The sequence below is a fragment of the Ranitomeya imitator genome, chromosome 4 (genome assembly GCF_032444005.1).
Source record: "Ranitomeya imitator isolate aRanImi1 chromosome 4, aRanImi1.pri, whole genome shotgun sequence".
In the NCBI taxonomy this organism is placed as follows: domain Eukaryota; kingdom Metazoa; phylum Chordata; class Amphibia; order Anura; family Dendrobatidae; genus Ranitomeya; species Ranitomeya imitator.
The window spans coordinates 280,559,857-280,579,820 of NC_091285.1; the positions used below are offsets into that span (position 1 = coordinate 280,559,857).

The following is a 19,964-nucleotide window of genomic DNA, read 5'->3' on the forward strand; positions in this document are numbered from 1 at the left end:
GTTTAATTAGTTTTCTGAACTTTATGTCAGTGTGGCTTTTCCGGATTTCTTACATTCATTAAGTTCAACTTTTTTTAAAAGTTCCATAGTTTTATTTATAGCAATTATTTTCATGAAAAATTTGCCTTTTCTAAGAATTTAGGAGAAGTAGGAGACAGACGTTCTGGTTGACCACACTGCTGTGATAAAGGAGAGGCTCAACGTGTGGTAATACTTCAGTAAGGTGTCATTAATTAAGCGTATTCGTACCGAACTCTTTCTCAAAACTGAACCACATGATGTAGTTATATAGTTGAGTTTTGAGAAAAGCATTAATAACACATGGAAATATTCCTTTTTCACAGCAGCACAAGAACACCTGTCTCCTAATTCTCCTGAATCTACGTGCAGAAGATCCTTTTTTATCTGCAGACATTACTGCAAGAGCTGAATAATATGTGGACATTTATTGGAGTTGTGACATACACAAACAGATCAGGTGAGCAACCTCCTCACCCCCCAATTTCACATTTAAAATTTAGATTATTATATTACCCTATGTGAGTTTATATCCTCTGTTCTTTTAATTTTGAAGAATTTGATGCAAAGAACAGCAATGAATAGCGCAAGACATTAAAGAAAACGGACTTAAAAATATCCCCGCAAATAATGAATCAGGTCCTGTAGGTTTAATTGTCTCTTTCTTGCCTTACACAATATCCTATGCTACACACATCTTCAGTACAGTGTATGCTTATTAGTCACTACATAATCCTATACTTGAGTTATAAAAGATGGAGTCTTGTTAGTGGCAATGATCATAAATGAAAGATGTTTCCATTTATAAGATATGGAAATAGATTTGAAATGAAAGATAATTATATGAAATATATTTTTTATGTATAATGTTGCTGAACTGTGTGCAATGTACCTTTATCACAGTTGGTGCCATAGTATCCTGGAGGACAGATGCACAATCCTGGAGTTACACAGAGTCCACCATTTAAACAACGCGGCATGCATAGTGCTGCAAAAGAAAATGAAATAACAGAAAACACTGCATATAAGGTACCCTGTAAATTAAGGTATTTTGTACACTAAATATGATTTTGTTATAAGATCATTGCGATATATATATATATATATATGTATATATATATATATATATATATATATATATACATATACATATATATATATATATATATATATATGATATCTAGATATCACTGAATGAAATATTCCAGTTGCAAATCTTTATTCATTGCATAGTGGAATGTGTTGAGAACAATAAAACCTAAAAATTATCAACGTAAATCACAACTAATATCCCACGGAGGTCTGGAGTTGGAATGATGTTCAAAATCAAAGTGGAAAATGAAGTTACAGGCTGATCCAACTTCAGTGGGAATGCCTGAAGAAAAGGAAATGATGCTCAGTAGTGTGTGTGTGGCCTCCACGTGCCTGTATGACCTCCCTACAACACCTGGGCATGCTTCTGATGAGGCAGCGGATGGTCTTCTGAGGAATCTTCTCCCAGACCTGGACTAAGGGTATGTGCACACGTTGCGGATTTGGCTGCGGATCCACTGCGGATTTGGCCCTGCGGATCTGCAGCAGTTTTCCATGTGGTATACAGTGCCATGTAAACCTTACCTGCGGATTCTGCAGAATCCACGTGGAAAAATCCGCAATGGAATTCGCAATATATGCACATACCCTAAAGCATCCGCCAACTCCTGGACAGTCTGTGGTGCAACGTGACATTGGTGGATTGTGCAAGACATGATGTCCCAGATGTGTTCAATCGGATTCAGGTCTGTGGAACAGGCGGCCCAGTCCATAGCTTCAATGCCTTCATCTTGCAGGAACTGCTGACACACTACAGACACATGAGGTCTGGCATTGTCCTGCATTAGGAGGAACCCAGGGCCAACCGCACCAGCATATGGTCTCACAAGAGGTCTGAGGCTCTCGTCTCGGTACATAATGGCAGTCAGGCTACCTCTGGCGAGCACATGGAGGGCTGTGCGGCCCCCCAAAGAAATGCCACCCCACACCATTAATGACCCACTGCCAAAACGGTCATGTTGAAGGATGTTGCAGACAGCAGATCGCTCTCCACGGTGTCTCCAGACTCTGTCACATCTGTCACATGTGCCCAGTGTGAGCCTGCTTTCATCTGTGAAGAGCACAGGGCACCAATGGCAAATTTGCCAATCCTGGTGTTCTGTGTTATGATCCGGTGGTTTGGACAAATAATGGACCTGATTGTTACTGATAATACGGACAAGCTCTGGGACCTGGGGACTCTGCTGACCGCAATCCCTAAACCTATCAAAACACACTAGAAATAGCCGTGGATTGCGCCTAACGCTCCCTATGCAACTCGGCACAGCCTAAGAAACTAGCTAGCCCTGAAGATCGAAAAATAAAGCCTACCTTGTCTCTGAGAAATTCCCCAAAGGAAAAGGCAGCCCCCCACATATAATGACTGTGAGTAAAGATGAAAATACAAACACAGAGATGAAATAGATTTAGCAAAGTGAGGCCCGACTTACTGAACAGACCGAGGATAGAAAAGGTTACTTTGCGGTCAGCACAAAAACCTACAAAAGACCACGCAGAGAGTGCAGGGAAAAAGACCTTCCGCACCGACTCACGGTGCGGGAGGCGCCCCTCTGCGTCCCAGAGCTTCCAGCAAGCAAGGCAATATTGACAAAAGCAAGCTGGACAGAAAAAATAGCAAACAAGCAAAATAGCACAGAGGAACTTAGCTTCTGCTGGAGCAACAGGAACTCAGAACGATCCAGGAGCGAACTAGAGCCATAGTACAACATTGACAGCTGGCATGGGGCAAAGATCTAAGTGGAGTTAAATAGAGCAGCCCACTAACGAATTAGCTTCGTCACCTGTGGAAGGAAACTCAGAAACACCCACAGGCACCAGAGAAAGTCCATGGACAGAACCAGCCGAAGTACCATTCATGACCACAGGAGGGAGCCTGACAACAGAATTCACAACAGTACCCCCCCCTTGAGGAGGGGTCACCGAACCCTCACGAGAGCCCCCAGGCTGACCAGGATGAGCCAAATGAAGGGCACGAACCAGATCGGCCGCATGAACATCAGAGGCAAAAACCCAGGAATTATCCTCCTGACCATAACCCTTCCACTTGACCAAGTACTGGAGTTTCCGTCTCGAAATACGAGAATCCAAAATCTTCTCCACCACATACTCCAACTCCCCCTCAACAAACACCGGAGCAGGAGGGTCAACGGATGGAACCACAGGCGCCACGTATCTCCGCAATAACGACCTATGGAACACATTATGGATGGCAAAAGAATCTGGAATGGCCAAACAAAATGACACAGGATTGATAACCTCAGAAATTTTATACGGACCAATGAAACGAGGCTTAAACTTAGGAGAGGAAACCTTCATAGGAACATAACGAGACGACAACCAAACTAAATCCCCAACACGAAGTCGGGGACCCACACAGCGCCGGCGGTTAGCGAAACATTGAGCCTTCTCCTGGGACAATGTCAAATTGTCCACCACATGAGTCCAAATCTGCTGCAACCTATCCACCACAGTATCTACACCAGGACAGTCCGAAGACTCAACCTGCCCTGAAGAGAAACGAGGATGGAAACCAGAATTGCAGAAAAACGGCGAAACCAAAGTAGCCGAGCTGGCCCGATTATTAAGGGCAAACTCAGCCAACGGCAAAAAGGACACCCAATCATCCTGATCAGCAGAAACAAAGCATCTCAGATATGTTTCCAACGTCTGATTAGTTCGTTCGGTTTGGCCATTTGTCTGAGGATGGAAAGCCGAGGAAAAAGACAAATCAATGCCCATCCTAGCACAAAAGGATCGCCAAAACCTCGAAACAAACTGGGAACCTCTCTCCGAAACGATGTTCTCCGGGATGCCATGCAAACGAACCACATGCTGGAAAAACAATGGCACCAAATCAGAGGAGGAAGGCAATTTAGACAAGGGTACCAAATGGATCATCTTAGAAAAGCGATCACAAACCACCCAAATGACTGACATCTTTTGAGAGACGGGGAGATCCGAAATAAAATCCATAGAGATATGCGTCCAGGGCCTCTTCGGGACCGGCAAGGGCAAAAGCAACCCACTAGCACGAGAACAGCAGGGCTTAGCTCGAGCACAAGTCCCACAGGACTGCACAAAAGAATGCACATCCCGTGACAAAGACGGCCACCAAAAGGATCTAGCCACCAAATCTCTGGTACCAAAGATTCCAGGATGCCCAGCCAACACCGAACAATGAAGCTCAGAGATAACTCTACTAGTCCATTTATCAGGGACAAACAGTTTCTCTGCTGGGCAACGGTCAGGTCTATCAGCCTGAAATTTTTGCAGCACCCGCCGCAAATCAGGGGAGATGGCAGACAAAATTATCCCCTTTTTGAGAATACCTGCCGGCTCAGAGAGTCAGGCACAAAACTCCTTGACAGGGCATCAGCCTTCTCATTCTTAGAGCCCGGAAGGTACGAAACCACAAAATCAAAATGGGAGAAAAACAACGCCCATCGAGCCTGTCTCGGATTCAACCGTTTGGCAGACTCAAGATAAGTCAAATTTTTCTGATCTGTAAAGACCACCACGTGATGCTTGGCTCCTTCAAGCCAACGACGCCACTCCTCGAATGCCCACTTCATGGCCAACAATTCTCGATTACCAACATCATAATTGCGCTCAGCAGGCAAAAACTTTCTAGAAAAGAAAGCACATGGCTTCATTCCCGAGCCATCAGAACTTTTTTGCGACAAAACAGCCCCTGCCCCAATCTCAGAGGCATCAACCTCAACCTGAAATGGGAGCGAAACATCTGGCTGGCACAACACAGGGGCAGAAGAAAAACGACGCTTCAATTCCTGAAAAGCATCCACGGCCGCAGAAGACCAATTGACCACATCAGCACCCTTCTTGGTCAAATCAGTCAACGGTTTAGCAACACTAGAAAAATTAGCGATGAAGCGACGATAAAAATTAGCAAAGCCCAGGAACTTTTGCAGGCTCTTCACAGATGTCGGCTGAGTCCAATCATGAATGGCCTGGACTTTAACAGGATCCATCTCGACAGTAGAAGGGGAAAAAATGAACCCCAAAAATGAAACCTTCTGAACTCCAAAGAGACACTTTGACCCCTTCACAAACAAGGAATTAGCACGAAGGACCTGGAACACCATTCTGACCTGCTTCACATGAGACTCCCAATCATCCGAAAAGACCAAAATATCATCCAAATACACAATCAGGAATTTATCCAGGTACTCTCGGAAGATGTCATGCATAAAAGACTGAAATACTGATGGAGCATTGGAAAGCCCGAATGGCATCACCAGGTACTCAAAATGGCCCTCGGGCGTATTAAATGCTGTTTTCCATTCATCGCCCCGTTTAATACGCACAAGATTATACGCCCCTCGAAGGTCTATCTTGTTAAACCAACTAGCCCCTTTAATACGAGCAAACAAGTCGGACAGCAACGGCAAAGGATACTGAAATTTGACTGTAATTTTATTAAGAAGGCGGTAATCAATACAAGGTCTCAAAGAACCATCCTTCTTGGCCACAAAAAAAGAACCCTGCTCCCAACGGTGATGACGATGGGCGAATATGGCCTTTCTCCAAGGATTCCTTTATATAACTCCGCATAGCGTCGTGTTCTGGCACAGATAAATTGAACAATCGACCCTTAGGAAACTTACTACCAGGAATCAAATTAATTGCACAATCGCAATCCCTATGAGGAGGTAGGGCACTGGCTTTGGGCTCATCAAATACATCCTGATAATCCGACAAAAACTCCGGAACTTCAGAAGGAGTAGAAGACGAAATTGACAAAAATGGAACATCACCATGTACCCCCTGGCAACCCCAGCTGGACACAGACATAGATTTCCAGTCCAATACTGGATTATGGACCTGTAGCCATGGTAACCCTAAAACGACCACATCATGCAGATTATGTAACACCAAAAAACGGATATCCTCCTGATGTGCAGGAGCCATGCACATGGTCAATTGAGTCCAGTACTGAGGCTTATTCTTGGCCAAAGGCGTAGCATCAATTCCTCTCAATGGAATAGGATGCTGCAAGGGCTCCAAGAAAAAACCACAGCGCCTAGCATACTCCAAGTCCATCAAATTCAGGGCAGCGCCTGAATCCACAAATGCCATAACAGAATAGGACGACAAAGAGCAATTTAGAGTAATGGACAAAAGAAATTTAGACTGTACCATACCAATGGTGGCAGACTTAGCGAACCGCTTAGTGCGCTTAGGACAATCGGAGATAGCATGAGTGGAGTCACCACAGTAAAAACACAGCCCATTCTGACGTCTGTGTTCCTGCCGTTCAGCTCTGGTCAAAGTCCTATCACACTGCATAGGCTCAGGCCCATGCTCAGATAGTACCGCCAAATGGTGCACAGTTTTACGCTCACGCAAGCGCCGATCGATCTGAATAGCCAAAGACATAGACTCATTCAGACCAGCAGGCATGGGAAATCCCACCATGACATCTTTAAGGGCTTCAGAGAGACCCTTTCTGAAGATTGCTGCCAGGGCACATTCATTCCACTGAGTGAGCACAGACCACTTTCTAAACTTCTGACAATATATCTCTGCTTCATCCTGACCCTGACATAGAGCCAGCAAGATTTTCTCTGCCTGATCCACTGAATTAGGTTCATCATAAAGCAATCCGAGCGCCAGGAAAAACGCATCTACATCATGCAATGCCGGGTCTCCTGGCGCAAGAGAAAATGCCCAGTCTTGAGGGTCACCACGTAATAAGGAAATAATGATCCTTACCTGTTGAACAGGATCACCTGAGGAGCGAGGTTTCAAAGCTAGAAACAATTTACAATTATTTTTGAAATTCAAGAACTTAGATCTATCACCAAAAAATAAATCAGGAATTGGAATCCTAGGTTCTGACATCGGATTCTGAACCACAAAATCTTGAATGTTTTGTACCCTTGCAGTGAGATTATCCATCCAAGAGGACAGACCTTGAATGTCCATGTCTACACCTGTGTTCTGAACCACCCAGAGGTAAAGGGGAAAAGTGAGACAGAACACGCTGCAAAGAAAAAAAAATGGTCTCAGAGCTTCACTTATCCCTCTATTGAGATGCATCAATACTTTTGGCCAGCTGTACTGTTATGATCCGGTGGTTTGGACAAATAATGGACCTGATTGTTACTGATAATAAGGACAAGCTCTGGGACCTGGGGACTCTGCTGACCGCAATCCCTAAACCTATCAAAACACACTAGAAATAGCCGTGGATTGCGCCTAACGCTCTCTATGCAACTCGGCACAGCCTAAGAAACTAGCTAGCCCTGAAGATCGAAAAATAAAGCCTACCTTGCCTCAGAGAAATTCCCCAAAGGAAAAGGCAGCCCCCCACATATAATGACTGTGAGTAAAGATGAAAATACAAACACAGAGATGAAATAGATTTAGCAAAGTGAGGCCCGACTTACTGAACAGACCGAGGATAGAAAAGGTTACTTTGCGGTCAGCACAAAAACCTACAAAAGACCACGCAGAGAGTGCAGGGAAAAATACCTTCCGCACCGACTCACGGTGCGGGAGGCGCCCCTCTGCGTCCCAGAGCTTCCAGCAAGCAAGGCAATATTGACAAAAGCAAGCTGGTCAGAAAAAATAGCAAACAAGCAAAATAGCACAGAGGAACTTAGCTTCTGCTGGAGCAACAGGAACTCAGAACGATCCAGGAGCGAACTAGAGCCATAGTACAACATTGACAGCTGGCATGGGGCAAAGATCTAAGTGGAGTTAAATAGAGCCGCCCACTAACGAATTAGCCTCGTCACCTGTGGAAGGAAACTCCGAAACACCCACAGGCACCAGAGAAAGTCCATGGACAGAACCAGCCGAAGTACCATTCATGACCACAGGAGGGAGCCTGACAACAGAATTCACAACAGTTCTGTGGCAAATGCCAAGTGTCCTGCACGGTGTTGCGCTGTGAGCATAACCCCCATCTGTGGACGTCGGGCACTCAGACCATCCTCGTGGAGTCGGTTTCTATCCGTTTGTGCAGACACATGCACATTTGTGGCCTGCTGGAGGTCATTTTGCAGGGCTCTGGCAGTGTTCCTCCTGATCCTCCTTGCATAAAGGCTGATGCTGGGTTGTTGCCCTCCTACGTTCCCCTCCACATCTCCTGGTGTACTGGCCTGTCTCCTGGTAGCGCCTCCAGCCTCTGAACACTATGCTGACAGACACAGCAAACCTTCCTACCACAGCTCGCATTGATGTGCCATCCTGGATGAGGTGCACTACCTGAGCCACTTGTGTGGGTTGTAGAGTCCGTCTCATGCTACCACGAGTGTGATAGCACAACAAACATCAGCCAGAAAGCATTGGAACCCCTCCTTTATTGAGTGTGTCTTGATAATTGCCAATAATTTCCATCTGTTGTCTATTCCATTTGCACAACAGAATGTGAAATTAATTGTCAAACAGTGTTGCTTCCTAGAAGTTTGATTTACTTGGAGTTATATTTTGTTGTTTAAGTGTTCCCTTTATTTTTTGAGCAGTGTACATACAGTTGTGCTCAAAAGTTTAAATACCCCGGCAGAATGTTTGCTTTCTTTGCCTTTTTTTCAGAGAATATGAATAATAACACCAAAACTGTTTCTCCATTCCATTCATGGTTAGTGGTTGAGAGAAGCCATTTATTGTCAAACTACTGTGTTTTCTCTTTTTAAATCATAATGACAACCCAAAACATACAAATGACCCTGATCAAAAGTTTACACACCATGGTGATTTTGGCCTGATAACATGCACAGAAGGTCACACAAATTTTTTTTTTAATGGCTACTAAAGGTAACATCCTCACCTGTGACCTGTTAGCTTTTATGCACATACACTGATTACAAGCAGAGTGAGTTTCTGTGATCCAGACAGACTCATGCATCATATTTGTGTCACCTTTGTATTGTCAGGGTGGCATCAAGCCTACGGCTTAGTAAAGGGAGGTTTTTGTAAGATGCCTATCCATTACTAATCCTATAGTTGCATTGTAAATAAATACAGAGCAAGTATAAAGTCCTATATTTGAAATAAAAACAGAATATACTTTTCCTTTTTATTAAAAAAACAAACAAACACAGTTATACTCACCTAATGCTTAATTCCACTGAAGCAATGGTTTCCTGTAATAAAACAAAAATAAAAACAACCATATCCCTCACCTGTCCATCGTTCTGTCCCACGCTGTAATCCATGTCTGGGGATAAACAGTTTTCAACCTGGATGTTGCCGAGATGCGACAATCCAGGCTGAGAACCACTGAGAAATGAGCTGCTGTGAGCGCAGCATCAGTGAGCAGTGGTGACATCATCAAAATTACCGTGGGTCAGTGAAGCTGCATTCCCAGCCAGGTTGAACTGCGGTGACCTCATCATTGTGAGAAAAACTCAGTTAGTTCACCGCAGTTCAGCTCACTGAGTTCACCACAGATCACCGTGAGCTGGGCAAAGCACCAGAACAGATGCGCTTTTTCAGAGACGGCAAGCTGCTATTTTTAGGCTAGGAGAGCCCATATCCATGGCCCCTTATCAGCTTGAGAATACCAGCCCCCAGCTGTCTGCTTTAGCTTGGCTTGCTGTCAAAAATGGGGGACCCCACGCCGTTTTTTAAATTATTTATTTAAATGATTAAAAAATACGACGTGGGGACCGCTCTATTCTGGATAACTAGCATTGCTGAAGATGACAGCTATCGTGTGAAAACTATCATCACACGTAGCGGACACACTGACGTCTTAACGAGGCCTAAAGAACATACAGAGCAGATCTATGACATTTATGTCATGGCCACGATAAAACACAGGACTGACACTTAAATTTCCACAGTGTTGTAAGAATCCCTGATCTTTAATCTGTTATGACTTATTTTTGCTTGTGCCAATCTTTAAGGATTTAAGTAGTGCCATCTGGGGATAACTGCTGAGCCATCTTTTAATCTAATCCAGCTTATTTCCTCATCAGGAATTTGAATCGGAGCTGGCCATTATTTCTGTAATCCATCCTGTAATCTCTTCTGTAATTTATCCTGTAGTGTCGAGGAAGGTACATCATGATGTATGGAGTCATCATACATAGCTTTATGATATGCAATTGTCTCTATCAGACTGTCAGCTAAATTGCCATATGCATAGGCACGGAGCTTTAAAGTTATTCCTACAAATGTTGGCAGCACTATAAAAGACGGCTTCAGGCTGCAGGCACTCAGTGTGCATATTTGTTTGCAAACACCAAATACAAAACAGGAATGAGCATTGAATACCACTCAGACATAGATATCAGAGGCAAGAATGCTGGAAGAACAAAACACGGTACAGAGGCAATCATAATAAACGGTAACATATTAGATTATGATTATTATGCTTTAATTTGCACCAGCCTTTGGTGCAGTTTTTTGTTGGTTTGTTGCTGCATGTTTACCACAATACATGGCATGCTGAGTTGTTGAGTTATGAGAAAAAAAATGAACCTTGACTTAATTGAGATAAATTGATGAACATATATTCAAAGGACCCCCTTCTTTACAGTATACAAAAAAAAGTTGCACGCTGTAGTACTAAAGCATGTCGATGTGAAATATATGAATTATGAATAGCAGTACTGCTTCTGAATACTAGGAAAAATTAGATGCTTAGCACATAATTTAGCCAATTCATGCCTGCCCATCAACCAACATCAAGGTTTTCTCAAAACTGATGGATCTCTACATATCAATGTGAATACCTCTCTTAGGGCTCATACTCACTTGCGCGAGACTCGGATGAGTCTCGCACGGCAATACCCGTCGCTGCACCCAGCACAGAGGAGCAGATTGTGCGACTGCATGTATTCCTATGCGGAAGCACGCTCCAATCTGAGTGCCGGCAGCAGCACCAGGTATTGCCGTGCGAGACTCATCCGAGTCTCGCGCAAGTGAGTATGATCCCTTAGGCTGATGTCTGGATTCCTGGGTGGATGTGGACATCTCTTTCAGTAAAGCCTGCGCTTATGGGTAGGTAGGATCCTGCTGTAATTAAAACCACCACATGTTGATGGGTGGAATGCTCGGTCAGAGAGCTAACATAGAAATAACAAAAGACTGACTGGCACATCTAAGCTAGTGTGAATAGGTTCATACTAGGAACAACCACCTCCATATAAAATATACAAAAAAATATATACAAAAAAAGTTGCACTCTATGGTGCTAAAGCATGTCATGTCAATGATTCCAGGGAATTAGGCTGCAAGCTGAAAGCAAGGACCTCCAACATGGTATTTTCCGAAATACTGCCTGTACCACATGCCACGCCAGAGAGGCAACGGGAGATTAGGGAGGTTAATAAGTGCCTCAAGAATTGGTGTAGGAAGGAGGGGTTTGGGTTCCTGCAGAACTGGGCCGACTTCTCAGTTGGCTACAGGCTCTATGCTAGGGATGGGCTGCACCTCAATGGGGAAGGTGCAGCTGTGCTGGGGGAGAAAATAGCTAGAAGGTTGGAGGAGTGTTTAAACTAGGGATTGGGGGGAGGGTATTCAATTTATAGGAGGGGAAGATGGTGCAGACAGAGACCTGGGCACAAATAAGGAAGTTGGGGTGGCGGTGGCATGGGGGGAGGGGTTAGAACAGTTAATAATATAAGGAAGAATAGAGGTACAGAGAGGAACATCAAGTGCATGTATACTAATGCCAGAAGCCTCGCCAACAAAATGGACGAATTAGAACTAATGTTGTTGGAGCATAATTATGACATGGTGGGGATATCTGAAACGTGGCTGGATGAGAGCCATGACTGGGCTGTTAACTTGCAGGGCTATAGTCTGTTCAGAAATGACCGTACAGATAAGCAAGGGGGTGGGGTGTGTCTATATGTAAAATCGTCCTTAAAACCCATCCTGCGTGATAATATAGGTGAATTTAATGAAAATGTAGAATCCTTGTGGGTGGAGATAAGGGGAGGGGGAAAAATAATAAATTACTGATAGGGGTTTGTTATAAATCTCCAAAAATAATGGAAACAATGGAGAATATCCTCGTAAAGCAAATAGATGAAGCTGCGACTCAAGGGGAAGTCATTATTATGGGGGACTTCAACTACCCTGAAATAGATTGGGGAACGGAAATCTGCAGTTCCAGCAAAAGTAATTGGTTTTTGACAACTATGAGAGACAATTACCTTTCACAACTGGCTCAGGACCCAACAAGAAGGGGGGCACTGCTAGACCTAATATTAACCAACAGGCCAGACCGCATAGCAAATATAAGGGTTGGGGGTCACTTGGGGAATAGTGATCACAAAATAATAAGTGTTCATGTATCCTTTAATAAGATGTATAGTAGAGGGGTTACAAGGACACTAAACTTCAGGAGGGCAAATTTCCAATGGATGTGTGAGGATCTTGGTGCAATTAACTGGCATGATATCCTTAGACACAAAAATACACAAAGAAAATGGGAGACGTTTATTAGCATCCTGGATAGGACCTGTGCACAGTATATACCGTACGGGAATAAACATACTAGAAATAGGAGGAAACCAATATGGCTAAATAGAGCTGTAAGGGGCGCAATAAGTGACAAAAAGAAAGCATTTAGAGAATTAAAGGAAGTAGGTAGTGAGGAGGCATTAAATAAATACAAAAAATTTTATAAATTCTGTAAAAAGCAAATCAAGGCAGCAAAGATTGAAACAGAGAGACTCATTGCCAGAGAGAGTAGAAATAATCCCAAAATATTCTTTAACTACATGAATAATAAGAAACTAAAAAATGATAGTGTTGGCCCCCTTAAAAATAGTCTGGGTGAAATGGTGGATGAGGATGAGGAAAAAGCCAATATGCTAAATTACTTTTTTTCATCAGTATTTACAAAAAGAAAAAAAAAGAAAATCCCATGGCAGACAAAATGACTAGTGATAAAAATTCCCATTTAAATCTCACCTGCTTAACCCAGCAGGAAGTGTGGCGGCGTCTAAAAATCACTAAAATTGACAAATCTCCGGGCCCGGATGGGATACACCCTCGAGTACTGCAGGAATTAAGTACAGTCATTGATAGACCATTATTTTTAATCTTTAAAGACTCCATAATAACAGGGTCTGTACCACAGGACTGGCGTATAGCAAATGTGGTGCCAATATTCAAAAAGGGGATAAAAACTGAACTCGGAAATTATAGGCCAGTAAGCTTAACCTCTACTGTGAGTAAAATCCTGGAGGGAATTCTAAGGGATGCTATACTGGAGTATCTGAAGAGGAATAACCTCATGACCCAGTATCAGCATGGGTTTACTAGGGACCGTTCATGTCAGACTAATTTGATCAGTTTCTATGAAGAGGTAAGTTCCGGACTGGACCAAGGGAACCCAGTGGATGTAGTGTATATGGACTTTTCAAAAGCTTTTGATACGGTGCCACACAAAAGGTTGATACATAAAATGAGAATAATGGGGATAGGGGAAAATAAGTGTAAGTGGGTTAAGAGCTGGCTCAGAGACAGAAAACAAAGGGTGGTAATTAATGGAGCACACTCGGACTGGGTAGCGGTTAGCAGTGGGGTACCACAGGGGTCAGTATTGGGCCCTCTTCTTTTTAACATATTTATTAATGACCTTGTAGGGGGCATTCAGAGTAGAATTTCAATATTTGCAGATGACACTAAACTCTGCAGGGTAATCAATACAGAGGAGGACAATTTTATATTACAGGATGATTTAAACTAGAAGCTTGGGCTGATATATGGCAAATGAGCTGTAATGGGGATAAATGTAAGGTCATGCACTTGGGTAGAAGTAATAAGATGTATAATTATGTGCTTAATTCTAAAACTCTAGGCAAAACCGTCAATGAAAAAGACCTGGGTGTATGGGTGGATGACAAACTCATATTCAGTGGCCAGTGTCAGGCAGTTGCTACAAAGGCAAATAAAATAATGGGATGCATTAAAAGAGGCATAGATGCTCATGAGGAAAACATAATTTTACCTCTATACAAGTCACTAGTTCGACCATGCTAAAGCTGGAGTCACACATAACGATATCGTTAACGATATCGTTGCAACGTCAGGCTTTTGGTGACGTAGCAATGATCCCGCTAATGATCTCATTGTGTGACAGCGACCAACGATCAGGCCCCTGCTGGGAGATCGTTGGTCGTTGGGGAAAGATCAGGACCATTTTTTGGTCGCTGATCACCCGCTGTCATCGATGGATCGGCGTGTGTGACGCCGATCCAGCGATTTTGTTCAATTGTAACCAGGGTAAATATCGGGATACTAAGCGCAGGGCCATGCTTAGTAACCCGATATTTACCCTGGTTACTATTGTAAAAGTTAAAAAAAAACAGTACATACTCACAATCTGATGTCTGTCACGTTCCCCGGCGTCCACAGGGTTAAAACTGCTTACGGCAGGAGCGCTGCTAATGTGTCAGCGCCGGCCGTAAAGCAGAGCACAGCAGTGACGTCACCGCTGTTACTGCCGGCGCTGACACAGTCAGTGCAGGGAAGCTCTCGGCAGCAGCGCGTGCATTAGCAGCGCTCTTGCCGAAAGCAGTTTTAACCCTGTGGACGCCGGCGGGGGACGTGACAGACATCAGAATGTGAGTATGTAGTGTTTTTTTTTTTGACTTTTACAATGGTAACCAGGGTAAATATCGGTTTACTAAGCGCGGCCCTGCACTTAGTAACCCAATGTTTACCCTGGTTAACCGGGTGCTGCAGGGGGACTTCGGCATCGTTGAAGACAGTTTCAACGATGCCGAAGTCTTTCCCCTGATCGTTGGTCGCTGGAGAGAGCTGTCTGTGTGACAGCTCCCCAGCGACCACACAACGACTTACCAACGATCACGGCCAGGTTGTATCGCTGGTCGTGATCGTTGGTAAGTCGTTTAGTGTAACTAAAGCTTTAGAATACTGTGCACAGTTCTGGTCTCTGGTGTATAAGAAAGACATAGCTGAACTAGAGCGGATGCAGAGAAGAGCGACCAAGGTTATTAGAGGACTGGGGAGTCTGCAATACCAAGATAGGTTATTACACTTGGGGCTATTTAGTTTGGAAAAACGAAGACTAAGGGGTGATCTTATTTTAATGTATAAATATATGAGGGGACAGTACAAAGACCTTTCTGATGATCTTTTTAATCATTGACCTAAGACAGGGACAAGGGGGCATCCTCTACGTCTGGAGGAAAGAAGGTTTAAGCATAATAACAGATGCGGATTCTTTACTGTAAGAGCAGTGAGACTGTGGAACTCTCTGCCGTATGATGTTGTAATGAGTGATTCATTACTTAAATTTAAGAAGGGACTGGATACATTTCTGGAAAAGTATAATGTTACAGGGTATATACATTAGATTCCTTGATAGGGCGTTGATCCAGGGAACTAGTCTGATTGCCGTATGTGGAGTCGGGAAGGAATTTTTTTCCCCAAGGTGGAGCTTACTCTTTGCCACATGGGTTTTTTTTGCCTTCCTCTGGATCCACATGTTAGGGCATGTTAGGTTAGGCTATGGGTTTAACTAGATGGACTTATAGTCTTCCTTCAACCTTAATAACTATGTAACTATGTAATATATTCACATTGATACATAGGGACCCATCAGTTTTAAGACTACATTGACGTTGGTTGATGGGCAGGCATGAACTGGCCAAATTATGAGCAAAGTGTCTCATTTTTTCCTAGTATTCACAAGAAGTATTGCTATTCATATTTCATATATTTCACATTGACATGCTTTTGCATGATAGAGTGTAACTTTTTTTGCATATTTTATATGGCAGTGGCTGCTCCGAATATGCACCTATTCACATTAGCTTGGATGTGCCAGTCAATCTTTTGCTATTACCCCTTGTTTACAGTGTTTTGTTTTTTACGTGTCCATTCTAGTATTAACATAGCACTCAGGAGGTGAGCACAATAGTAGACCTTCAGAACAGCGTAACGTCATCCACAGCTATTATAAGAGCTGTGAGATGAAGATTCATATATCAATGCGATCTTCTACATGCAAGATATGGTTTAAATTCTATATGTTCCTTTTATATTCTGATCAGTGAAAGTCTTACCTTTTTCACAGTGTGGCCCGTAGAACCCATCTAGACACTCACAAACGTGCCTCTCATTACAGAAACCTCCATTTCTACATCCTCCAGGACATTTTGCTTGGTAAACAAAAGGTAGAAATATATTATAATTTAAAGGGAATCTGTCAACAAGATGTTGCCACTTAATTTCAGCACAGCATAATGTCATAATCCAGCGATGTGTCACTTACTGGGCTGCTTATTGTAGTTTTGATAAAATCACTATTTTATCAGCAGGACATTATCATTAGCTAAACCTGCTGCCATGTCATCCTCCATATTCATGAGCTGTGCATAAACCAGCCCACACCATTGATAAATACACCTATATCCACCTCCTACGCCGGCGCCATTCCAGTGGTGTCAGCACTCGCATTCCAGGGACTCATGTGAGAGCAGGATTTTATATATATCTGCCTTGACTTCATCTTAGTTTCTTTTTACATGCATCTCTTTCCTTCTAAGATGGAGTCTATGATCAGAAAAGGGGTCTGAGGAATGTCTTTGTCTAAAGACATAGATATGAGAGAAAAGAAACTTTGGAGGGCTAGTACGACACCTAGACCACAAGCTGGGTGTCAATAATGTTAACTTAGCCAATTAGAAGTATGTACGCTAATGTCACCAAATATTTAGAGATAAGCTGAGCCATTTATAATGTTACAATGCTTGAATACTAATAACCTATATAAAGACTGACCAAATGATATAATGAAGAGTTCTGTTCTGATGATAAGAGCGTTAGAGTGGTTCCATCTTGTTTTGTACATGTACTTGGATTTTACAATTTTATTTGGAGCAGACACGTCTCAGAACGTCCCACAATACTTGCCAACGACACTCATGTGAGGTTGTTACAATCAGTGCTGGCGTCATTGTTCCTGCCTTCAGACATATATGCAACCAACAAGAAGTGAGAGCTGCGAAACGTGAGCCTCGGGAACGCAAGTGCCGACACTGTTTGAACTGTGCCGACATGGGAGCTGACTATAGGTGTTTTTATTTTAATTGCGGGCAGGCATTCAGATTGAGATGGGGTTGTCCGAGTAGTGGGCAGCCCCTTTAAAAGTAAAGATAATAAACATTTTAAAAAATACATATATGTGGTATCGCCGCATCGAAAAAAAAAAGTCCAATCTATCAAACTCTAAAAATAATTACCCCAATTGGTAAACACAAAAAAATTAAAAACGCCAAAATTGTGGGCGGGGGGTTTGGCCTCTGAACTATCACAAAAAAAGGCTGTAATAAGCAGACAAAATGTCATACCTATCCAAAAATGCTATCAGGAAAAACATCACATCGTCCCTCAAAAAATAAGCTTTCACACAGCTCCAACTACCCCAAAATTGAAAACAATACGAATCTCGGAAAATGGCAACACAGCAAAATAAAAATCATATTTTCTAAAAGTTCTGATTTTTTTTCAACTACTAAAATTATTTAAAAAAACTGGGCAACTTTGGTATTGACGTAATCGTATTGATGAGTAGAATCATATTTGCCTGTCATTTTTACCATACTATGACGCAAAAACAATTAGTAAAAAACATATTAGAATTCTGTTTTTTTACAATTTCACTGCACTTGGAATTTTGTTTTCCCATTTGGTGTCATTCTAAAGTACAACCCATCCCACAAAAAACAAGCCCTCATAAGTCTATATCAGGGGTCCTGTGATGTGTGGCTCCCGGCTGTGTGCCAGTCTGGTGCATTAGCAAACAGCTATTAAGAGCAGATCTCTAGATGGTGACTTTGTGTGTAGCACTGCACAGAAGAGCAGATGGGGGTAAGATGGGAAGCTTGGAATACTGCCTTGGGGTGATGTCAGTGGAAAAGCTTGGGCTGTCATTATGCTGGTATAGGGGGCTATGCGTGCCGCTACTGTGGATGTGGCGTACAACCCTCTCTCAGAGCTGAATATGGCTTGCGACCCCCTTTCATAGCTGAATGTGGCTCTCAAGGTCAGAAAGGCTGGGGACATGTGGTCTATTTGGACAGAAAAATAAAAAAATAATGGCTATTGGAAGAAAGCGAGAAATAAACAAAAATAAAAAATGGCCCACAGCAGAAAGTGTTTGAAACAGATTTATTGTGCTTTTTGCTGGCATTTTTCATTTAATGCTATTAAGCACATTCTTTAATGCTGTTATTTTAAAAAATAAATTACAGTAAAGGAAAGCCTACAGAGAAAAAAAACATTTATAAATCATGTTACATTTTCATAAAAACACCATTTACGCAAAGAAGGACCAGTAATGTCTAGCCAAAATAAAAGAAGAATAAACGCAGGGATCCATAATGGTTAGGCATTTGCTGCCTCCTGCAGTGTATTACTGGTTATAACTATGTGATGACTGCATGTAGCCCTGGTTAATGCCTCAGAGATAGTTCATACCATCAGTTAGATAAAGCAGCTAAATAGAGAAAAATATCCCAAAAACGTCAAACTGATGTGTAGGATTGATTAACAAGTACATGAAGAGTTTAGTTTAAGATACTACGCTAAAGTAAATGCCAAGACCCAATAAATCTAAAGGTCCACATGTTTATTCTATAAAGGATGATGAACAATGGATTATAGTGAATCATTAAACACATGGAGAACTGCATATCTGAGTGCTATTTGGCTAATCATAAAATACTTATTTTAAAAGGACTAGAAGGAAGAAAAGAACACATGCATTTCAAGTACAGAAAACTAAAAGTATTCCACGTCAATCTAAACTCCTTATTCAAAGGTGTCACTTGTTTTCCATAAAATGAGGAAACAAAATACAGTTAGGTCCATATATATTTGGACAGAGGCAACATTTTTCTAATTTTGGTTATAGACATTACCACAATGAATTTTAAACAAAACAATTCAGATGCAGTTGAAGTTCAGACTTTCAGCTTTCATTTGAGGGTATCCTTATTAAAATTGGATGAAGGGTTTAGGAGTATCAGCTCCTTAACATGTGCCACCCTGTTTTTAAAGAGACCAAAAGTAATTGGACAATTGACTCCAAGGCTATTTCATGGACAGGTGTGGGCAATCCCTTCGTTATGTCATTCTCAATTAAGCAGATAAAAGGCCTGGAGTTGATTTGAGGTGTGGTGCTTGCATTTGGAAGATTTTGCTGTGAAGCAAACATGCGGTCAAAGGAGCTCTCCATGCAGGTGAAACAAGCCATCCTTAAGCTGCGAAAACAGAAAAAACCCATCCGAGAAATTGCTACAATATTATTCAGAGCCATACTGTGTGCTCAGATCCAGCCAAATGCAGCCAAACTGATTGGTCGTCGTTTCATACTACAGATGGACAATGACCCAAAACATAAAGACAAAGCAACCAGGAGTTAATTAAAGCAAAGAAGTGGAATATTCTAGAATGGCCAAGTCAGTCACCTGATCTCAACCCAATTGAGCATGCATTTCACTTGTTAAAGACTAAACTTCAGACAGAAAGGCCCACAAACAAACAGCAACTGAAAACTACCGCAGTGAAGGCCTGGCAGAGCATCAAAAAAGAGGAAACACAGCGTCTGGTGATGTCCATGAGTTCAAGACTTCAATCAGTCATTGCCAACAAAGGGTTTTCAACCAAGTACTTTAAATGAACATTTTATTTAAAATTATTTAATCTGTCCAATTACTTTTGGTCCCTTTAAAAACAGGGTTGCACATGTTAAGGAGCTGAAACTCCTAAACCCTTCATCCAATTTTAATGTGGATACCCTCAAATGAAAGCTGAAAGTCTGAACTTCAACTACATCTGAATTATTTTGTTTCAAATTCATTGTGGTAATGTCTATAACCAAAATTTGAAAA

General features: G+C 42.4%; 1 protein-coding gene across 1 annotated transcript in view; it reads right to left on the reverse strand.

Moving 5' to 3' along the window:
- The window catches only part of WIF1 (WNT inhibitory factor 1), a 247,515-nt gene that overhangs the window by 21,535 nt on the left and 206,016 nt on the right, over positions 1 to 19,964 (reverse strand). Inside the window, exons 5-6 of the mRNA XM_069764683.1 lie at positions 16,134 to 16,229; positions 911 to 1,006 (exon numbers count right to left, since the gene is read on the reverse strand). Of these exons, the coding sequence (XP_069620784.1) occupies positions 911 to 1,006; positions 16,134 to 16,229 (192 nt within the window). The remainder of the gene's footprint in view (positions 1 to 910; positions 1,007 to 16,133; positions 16,230 to 19,964) is intronic.